The sequence below is a fragment of the Solanum tuberosum genome, unplaced genomic scaffold (genome assembly GCF_000226075.1).
Source record: "Solanum tuberosum cultivar DM 1-3 516 R44 unplaced genomic scaffold, SolTub_3.0 scf00010, whole genome shotgun sequence".
In the NCBI taxonomy this organism is placed as follows: Eukaryota; Viridiplantae; Streptophyta; class Magnoliopsida; order Solanales; family Solanaceae; genus Solanum; species Solanum tuberosum.
The window spans coordinates 1,078,289-1,088,081 of NW_006238936.1; the positions used below are offsets into that span (position 1 = coordinate 1,078,289).

General features: G+C 28.7%; 1 protein-coding gene across 1 annotated transcript in view; it reads left to right on the top strand.

Moving 5' to 3' along the window:
- Positions 1-6,521: 6,521 nt before the first annotated feature.
- The window catches only part of LOC107062187 (cytosolic sulfotransferase 16-like), a 5,324-nt gene continuing 2,052 nt past the window's right edge, over positions 6,522-9,793 (top strand). Inside the window, exon 1 of the mRNA XM_015312545.1 lies at positions 6,522-6,694. Coding sequence (XP_015168031.1) covers positions 6,522-6,694 — 173 coding nt within the window. The remainder of the gene's footprint in view (positions 6,695-9,793) is intronic.

The window sequence follows — 9,793 nt, forward strand, 5'->3', positions numbered from 1 at the left end:
ATTGATTGAATCTCTAAATTTTATTAGTACCACATAAATTGAGAAAGAAGAAATAACCTTTATTATTTCAAAATTGCGTAAAAGATATTACAAATCATAAAACAATAAATAGCAATTTAGAATGTTAAAAGACATAAATTTTTTTACCATAGTTAACAATAATTAAAAATTTAAACTATTTTAAAATAATATTAAAGTTTGATTAACTCTTTAATTTTGTCTTTGTCACATAAATTGAAACAAAAAATGATACATATTGGCCCGTGCTAGCACAGGCTCCGATGCCTAGTATATATATATATATATAAACACTACAATGTATAACATTATAATCAAATCAATTGTTTGTACCAAATTTTAAGCTAAGTATCGTCAAATTTAATAATAACTATCAAATCACCAATGTTAGTAGCAATTTTTCGTATCAATAAATTATATACAATTTGATGTAATGATAATGTTGATTGCTACCTATCCATAATAACATACTGCCTAACCAAACCAATATGCCAGCATTCTATACCAACATACAAATGCAAAAAAAAAAAAATGTTACACCAAAAAACGATTCAGTTTAAATCATTATTTCAGAATTTTTAGATAAATTACTGCAATTATTGCAAAACAAAATCTTTAAAACAACCAAACTCGAAACAGATATTATAAACTTGATTTAATAACATTTTTTTGTTTCAAAACACTTTTTCATCAAAATTCTATCTTCCGTTGTGTTGAATTAAAATTTAGACATTATTATTTTCAGCCATTGAAGCGATTACTGCAGGTAAAAAGTTTGTTTTTGGTTACCATACAGCGTATTGTGGTGATGAGAAAGAAGCATTATATTAATGATTGAGCAATTTGTGGAACATGAAAATAAAATGGGTGGAAATTAAGGAATTAACAGAATCATTGTAATGGTTCTTTTTCTGATTTTTTTTTTTAGTTATTAGATTTGTTAAATTTTGTAAGGATTCAATTGCTATGCTTATAAAAAGTCAAACTATCGTTATAAAAAGATTATTTAGCTGCTTAAATGGTATACAGGAAGGAATCGTACGATCAAAAAGCAAATACAAAAAGGCGTCGCTAGTAAGTCTATAAATTGACCAAAATTGAATGATGCACTCATACCAATTCCATAGGAAATTTTCCTCTCTATTATCACTTTTGCAGTGTCCAAAAAATGAGTTCCTCTAATTTTCCTTCCAAAGGTAGTCGTTTATCTAGGAATTATGGATCAGAAAATTTCAAAGAAATGCTAAAAAAACAAAGAGATAATATCAACACTTGCCAAAGTAGAGCCTCATGCACGCTACGTTGTAATATTATGAATCTTACTAGATTTTTGTACGTCTAGATACATGAACTTAAAATTAGGTAAAATACACTCTATCCAAGTGGATTCACATGTATCTAGGATACATAGACGAATCACGCGTCCTCGCTCCCTCGCATCTCGCTCGTCACTCTCTTATCTCGCTCGCGTATCTGGAATGCATCACACCAGATACATGTAACTCGCGTATCTAGTATTCTAGATACATACTAATCACACTAGATTTTTGCTAGTGTTATTGAAACAACTCCATTATTTGCTATATTTGATTTGAAAAAATCTTCTCATTTTCTTGATGTTATAGAATTTAAGTTTTAAAAGGAAAAAAATAAAAGAAGGGCTAGCCCGCCCTAGCCTGTGACCCTTCTAGGGTTGAGTGGGGTTGAACATTTTTCAGGTCCTTTCAAATAAAAGACCGACCTGTCTTAACCCATCAAATTTCTTGACCCTCGAGGCTTGGGCTGGGTGGAGTTGGACTGACCCTTTTTGACAACTTCAACTGTAAAGGGTTGGTGAGGGATGAATTCTATTTTTAAAAAATTCTTTTTACCATTTGTTTTGCAATTAAATATATAATCATAAATATTCTCTTTTTCATTTTTACTGTCACTTTGTAATTTTTTATTAAAAAAGTTGACGTATAGGGTTCAGACTCTTTATTTTTTACTAAAAATAAAAATAGGGATATCTTTTAAATTAAATTAGAGTATTGATAAGAAAGAATTTTTAAACAAAAATATCAAATTATTAACTGCATGACATTTTTAGACCAAACTATTGATCAAAACAATTTTATTCAATTTGGCATAGTTTAAAACTATTTTTTAAAAAACCTTTTTTACTATTTTCTTTTAGAATTTGAATATACTTTTATAATATGATTTATACCCTCAATTTTTTACAACTAATAAAATTATCCAATTTAATTAATTTACATAAAATATATACCAACATGAAGATCCCTCGGGTATTGGCTTCCAACTGTAATGTGACAAAGAAGAAACACACATGAAAGCTTCTAACAAATATCTTTGTGCGTATTTGAAATATCGTCTAGGTATCAGTATCACTGTCAATATAGGTCAGATAATCCATTTTTTAAGATAATAAAAATAACTCATTTTACAGTTAAATGAATAATTTTAAATAGAAGTGAAAGAAATGAGCGGCATACATAATTTATTTTATCTTTTCATGTCCATATTCCTACTATAAGTTTTCTTTGAGCTTTAAATTTAAATTTTAGGGTCAATCATATCGTTTAAAAATATTAAAAACTGCCAAATACTCTCTTGGTTAACTTTTACTATATTTACTACATTACAAATATTTTTTTACTTTTACTTCTCGCATTTCATATATAAAGAATATTTTTTATATTTTACTTTTAATATTAATTATTTACTTCTAAAAATAATAATTAAAAGACCTAAAATTTATATGAATATTATGATTAAAAAAATATATTAATCATTAATTTAAGATGTATACAAAATTTAAAGCAAATAATAAAATAAACGAAGTACAAAATATATCTGATATTAAATCATAATATGAAATCATGAGATGAAATTGAAGTTTTGTTTGGACATGCGATATGGAATTTTTGTGTTGTATATTTTCTCATAAACATAAAAATCTCATAAGTTGTAAAACTATTAAAATAACCCCAATTGTTTATTCAATCTTACCAAATAAACAAAAGATTTTAAAATCGCATAATAAATTATTACAAAGTTATTTGTTCTCCACTTAAGTAATTGTTTCATCTAACTTTAATTGATCAAACTTTAATTCAATAAAAAAAAATTGAACATAAATTGTAGTTTACTAGTCTTTAATATAATCCTCCCACATAGTACCGACAATCTCCTCACGTTGAACTTACATTTCTTGATCATATGACCGAGAAGACAAACCAACATTGTTACTTTAAGTCATTTGTTGGTCAATATCATTCGCATCTATATTTTCATTCTCATAGACCATAAATATTTCATCACTCCTTTGGTATTCTCGCAAATAATTATGTAACATTGTACAAGCTATAACAATTTTCACTAGTGTGTCAATATCATAATAGTTCATACCTTGTTTCACTTGTGTGCAATTACGCATTTTCAATGCATTAATTTCGTGCTAAAATCAAACATATTAAAAGTAGTGATTATCAAACATACATCACCTATTTTGTCCTTTTTCATATTAAATTGCTTTAAACATTTTCATATGTAGCCGAAAGAGAAGGTTTTTTTATTATGAAAAACCAAATAAAAGTATTACTCTCTCTGTTCTTATTTATATTCACCAAATCAATTTCTACTTTATCATTTATATTCACCAAATTTAAGGTAATAATAAATTTTATGTTTGTGAGAATAACAATTTTTGAAAAGTAATGTGTGATTATAAATTTTATTTACATATGAAATAAATGGTTAGTAAATATAAATGTGAGGTTGTTTTAACAAAATATAAACTTGTGGATCAATTTTTATATTTAAAAAATTTTAAATCATGAGATGGAATTCTCAAATCATGCTTTTTGGAGAATATGAATTCCATGTCATGATATGAAATCATGAGATGAAATCACATGTCCAAAAGCCATATATGCTACCAAACTAAACTCGGCGTACATTAGTATTCTTATAGAATTGATTAAAAAAAAGCTTATTTTATCTTTCAAGCATTAACGAATAAAGGACTTACTTGCCATATGCTACCAAAATTTTCCTCTCTATATCAATAGACAAGTTGTCTCCTATTTTTTATCACTCTCCAAAAAATGAGCTCCTCTAATTGCAAGATCATTTACATATGTAGAGAACCCAAAGATACATTTCTTTCTTGGTGGCATTTCACACAAAAGATCGAAGCTAAATTAAGTACTAAAGTACCCCTAGCTACACTGGTTGGGGAATCCATGGTCAAGTGGTTTTGCCAAGGAAAATCTGGATGTGGACCTTACCTTGATCACGTGTTGGGATATTGAAAAGCAAGTGTTGAGAGACCCGAGAGAGTGTGCTTCTTCAAGTACGAAGATTTGAAGAAAGACACATTGGGTTATGTGAAAAAGTTGGCTGATTTCATGGACAAACCCTTCTCTAAGGAGGAAGAAGAGCAAGGTGTGCCTCAAGAAATTGTGGCACGTTGTGACTTCGAAAGTTTGAGTAATTTAGAGGTGAATAAATTGCATGAGATACGGCCGGGACCCACATTTGTGGACCTCGAGGGATGCCTAACACCTTCCCCTCGAGGTAATTTGAACCCTTACCCTGATCTCTGGTTCGTTGACCTTAGTTAAATTTAGCTAGGTTAGATAGGTGCCCTAACGCGCCTTAATTCGTTAGGTGGCGACTCTTCAATCCTCCAAAGCCCAAAAGAGTTGTTAGGTCGTGCATCCGAAAGGAAAGTCCGTTTTGCGAAAAAAGGAGCGCGACATAGGGGTATATATGAGCCACTTTCATAACGAGGGGTATATCAGTTCTAAATGGCAAAGTTGAGAGGTATATCAAACTCTTTTCCCTTTGTTTTTAACCGTTAAGTTTTTTATAAATCTTTTTAATCATTTTGAATTATCAATTATTGTGACTTATAATACTTTTTACGTAGTTTCTAAATATATAAATTTTTTAAAAAAAAAACCCTGAAGAATCCACCTGCAAATTACCGATCAAACTTAAATTTTTTGACTCTCGAAAAATGAAAATATCATATAAATTGAAACTGAAAGTATTGCGTTTGAGATATCTAGTTGATAATCTCCGTAAATGGGATCGTTTGGTATCATATATTAACAAATATATAAGGTAGATATTAGTTTTGTATATTAATACATTATTTTTTATTTAATAGACTTTTTCATGTTATGTATAAAAATCGAAGCTGAAAGTAGTAAAGTATCTATAGCTACACTCGATGAGGAATCAATGGTCAAGTTGTTTGGACATGCTATATGAAATTATGATATGAAATAAAATAATTGATAAGTGAAGATTTTCTTGAATTTGTAATTTAAATTTCTTGAAATTTTCACAAGTTATGAATACTATCAAAATATCTTCAATATGTATAATCTTACAAAATGAGCAAGAGCAAATCATAATTCATAAACAAAATATTGAAATATTCTAGTTTACCGCTCTTCTTTCTCGCTAGTCTCTCGTATTTATAATACTGAAATAGCAAATTTTAAAAAATAAAATGTAGTACTGTAAAAAGTTTTAAAAAGGAGATGCAAAAATGTAAAAGTGAAAAATTAATTTAAAAATAATTGACAAGTAAAGCGAATGGAAGAAGTATTATGAACTAGAAAAAGTAAAATTACCAGGTCACCCACACAGTACAACAAAATTACCCCGCACCCCATTCTCTTTTCATCTGTATATTGACATTGTAAGGATTCACATGCATGTGTTGTGTGAGCTTGTTTTCTCTTTCTAATTTTTGTCCTTTTCTTTTTAAATATATAAATATAATAGTAACTATTTGTGTTTAGATTAATAAAAATATAAAATATTGATTAATTATAAATTAAATTATATAACAAAAAAGTTGCTAAGAAAAATGTTTGGAAAATTTACGTAAATAGATATTTTATTTTATCATAATCTTAAAAAATTTCTATCATTTTAAAAAGTTACAAAAATCCCTCTAGAATATATTCCTATCCTCTCTCGGACACATCTCTATCACCCCTCTCTCGAATATATCTCTCCTCTCTCAGATACATGCGTAAGCTATATATCCACGGGTTTCGTAAATAGCAATGTATTACTCTACTTATACATTTACATGTCTTGCCAGTAATTTTTACTTTTTTAGTATGACCCAACTAATCAATTAAACAATCTCTACAGTCTATGATTTGACTAAAATTGAATGATGCGCTCATACCAATTCCATAGGAATAAAATATGTTGGTAATACTAATTATTTTTAGAATTGATTAAAAAAATAACTTTTTATTAATGAGTAAAGGACTTACTTGCAATACACTGACAAATTTCTCCTCTTTTATATCAATAAAATAAAATAAAGAAGAAGTCTCCTATTTTTATTATCATTATAACATCATTTTAGCAGTCTCCAAAATATGAGTTTCTCTTCCAAAGTAGGCCGCTTATGTGGAAATTATGGATCAGAAAATTTCAATGAAATGCGAAAAAAATATAAAGAGATGATATCAACTCTTTGCAGCTGTACTTCTCGCCGGCTGCTGATGTCTGCTCGCTGTTCGCTGGGCTGTAGCAGCGAGAAGAGGGCGGAAGAAGGGGCGACTGCCCTTGTGGTTTCGCCGGTGGAGAGAAAAAGAGAAAGAGAAGGCAACGCTGGCTGCTGGCCGCAACTGCTGTTGGTGTCGTCGATCGGAGCAGAAGAGAGGAAAAGAGAGAGAGGGAGAGGAAGAGTATCAACAATCTTTAGGGGTTTGGTCCTTTAGGTTAGAAATAGGAAGGTTATGCTTGGATAAATATGGACCGTTGATTTAAGGGGCTTGAACGGGTAAGATCTGATCTTATGGATTAAATGAGGAAAGAATGGTGGAGATTAAGGGATGGGATCTTTAAAACTTGGATCATATGGGCTATAAATTAAATAAGATTTGAATTGATTAGAATTGAAATGGCTAAATTGGGAATAAGAGTTGAATAGAGTAGGCTATGAATTAAAGAGATTGAGATTAAATAGGCTAAGCCTTAAATGATTTAAGGGAAGATCAAGAAAATGCTATTCGATTAATAAAATACTATATATTAAAATATTTTCATATAAATTAAACACATCTACATTCTAAAACATTTAAATAAAGTAATTGTTTCGAATATAATAATTTAATAATAATTACAACAATTTTTTTAAAATTATGCATACTAAAATATATAATTTTGCACAAAAATAGATTAAATTTTAAACCCAAAATATATTTTTAAAATACGTATTTAATTTAATAGCATTCCTGAAAGAGTTATAGGTCAGTCAAAATTGGGTGTCAACAGTCCCCGTTGGTCTAAAAATACTATTTCATTCACATTTTTGACTCATTTATACCCTTGAAACTAACATCCCTTTCTTTATTTTATTTTTAAAAGTATATTTATTATGTATCATTTTCTTATTAGATGAAATAAATTTCCCAACTCTCCTAGATTTTTTCCTATAATTTATCAGAACTAAAGTAATATACTTCTTGAAGACCTCAAATTTTTTTTTTAGAAAAAACTCTAGTAGAATAGTTTTTTTGTATTTGCTCTAGGTTTTTTTTTTTTGTGTGTGTGGGAGGTGAAGGTGGAGAAAGGCGGATTTTCACGAAGAAAGAGATTGTTTTACTTGATTAATTATGATTTTTTAAAAAAACTAGTAATTTTTTGTATTTGCTCTAGGTTTTTTTTTTTTGTGTGTGTGGGAGGTGGAGGTGGAGAAAGGCGGATTTTCACGAAGAAAGAGATTGTTTTACTTGATTAATTATGATTTTTTAAAAAAACTAGTAATTTTTTGTATTTGCTATAGCTTTTTCTTTTTATTTTTTTAGGATCATGAAAAAAATATATTATTTTGGGACGAAGCGGCAATCCACTAATAATTGTTGGCAAATCTGAGACCCTCAAAACTTAAAAGAGGCATGAAATACGCACTTGTTAGGAGTAATTGTTTTCTTCAATCACAATTCATATACACGATCTTGTGTAGTGGCATTTTTTGAATCTATATGCGGTACCATTTTTTTTTTAGTTCGTCCTTACAATCATTAGAAATAATTTAATTTTAAAATTCTTCTTTTACTAATTTACAACCACTCAAATATCGAATGATTATTCTGATCACATATTTTAAAAAATTTACATTTTTCTTAAATATCATGTCAAGTCAAACAATGCCACATAAAATGAGACGGAGGAAATAGTATTATATTCAAATTTATGCAAGATACAGAGATGTACATTTAATAGGCGTCATGAAAGTATGCGCATTTGAATATATTTAGGACAGGTACTGAATACACAACATTTATATTAATATATAATCAATGGTCTCATTAAATCTCAAGGCCAAATTATTGACCAAATTCAGAGGATCATACATCTTCTTACTCAAGGAAAGATTCCATGTGCAATATGTTATATAAAAATGACATTTGAAGTTGCTTAAAAGTGGCATAGAATGAGATCTAGCTATTTGTTTTCTTAAATTGATGACAAAAATTACTATAATTATTATAAGTATTGCATAATTGCTATTAATTAGTAATTATATTGGATTAAATATGTCCTTAATATAATTAAATTGAACCTTTCCAGGTAATGGTATCTCAAGACATCAAGGCTCCAATCCATCATAGCCTTGTTCATTAGATCCAACGATAATTAACTAATATTAGTAAGATTTTAACACTCTATATTAATGTTCATATTTATTGCCGTTAAGAAACTGATTTTGATTTATTGAATGAGCCTCCCTTTTCACGTGGGAATCATCCTATATGATGTATGTTAGGTCTCTAACTTAGATCTCACCAATTGCTAAGCATAGCACTAGCTTATGGTGCTCCACTGTGTTTTGCTATAGGAGGTAATTAAGGCCTATGTCCTCCCTTTTTCGTGTGGGAATCATCCTACATATTTCTCTGTGTAGGTTCAGTTTCCAAACAAGTTTATTGTGCACATTTTGATTAATTCTACGGGATATATACTTGCCTAACGATCCATTTTTATCGTTATAGAGAAGTCAATGGGAATGTTTTTTGTTTGGAAAACTTTTCGTAGTACCTTTAGACTTCCCAATCTAGTCCAGATTTGGACGTAATCGGAGTCAGTAAGGTCTAGAGAAATCTAGTAGCAAATGAGAGATCTAATTATGATTTTGATCACATGACTAAATAGCTAAGACGTTAAGGAATCCGTACGACTTTACGGAATTGAATTATGATTTTTTGTGTGTGTGGGAGGTGGAGGTGGAGAAAGGCGGATTTTCACGAAGAAAGAGATTGTTTTACTTGATTAATTATGAATTTTTTTAAAACTAAATTAAAAAATAACTAGTATTTTTTTGTATTTGCTATAGCTTTTTCTTTTTATTGTTTTTACGATCATGAAAAAGATATATTATTTTGGCTTGTATAAAAAATCTAAAAAAACTTTAAAGTAAATATAATTTTTTTTGTACTTGGTGTAAATTAATGTTATGGTAAAAATAAAGAAAACTATTTAAAATTCATTAAATGAAAATTGAAGAAAGCCAATACGGTATTAACAAATCACATTGATTCTTACAAGATTGATTTTTTTTTTGTCTAAATGGAATATTAGTATGTGCAGCAATCTTTTAAAATTATCGAAATATGTTTTATTGTAACTTTACATTTTTTGAAAAAACTTCTTTTTAGATTTTTCTCCATAGTTGATCCCATTCGAAATAATATACTTGCTTCGTGTTCTCCAAAAAAAAAAAAAAAAA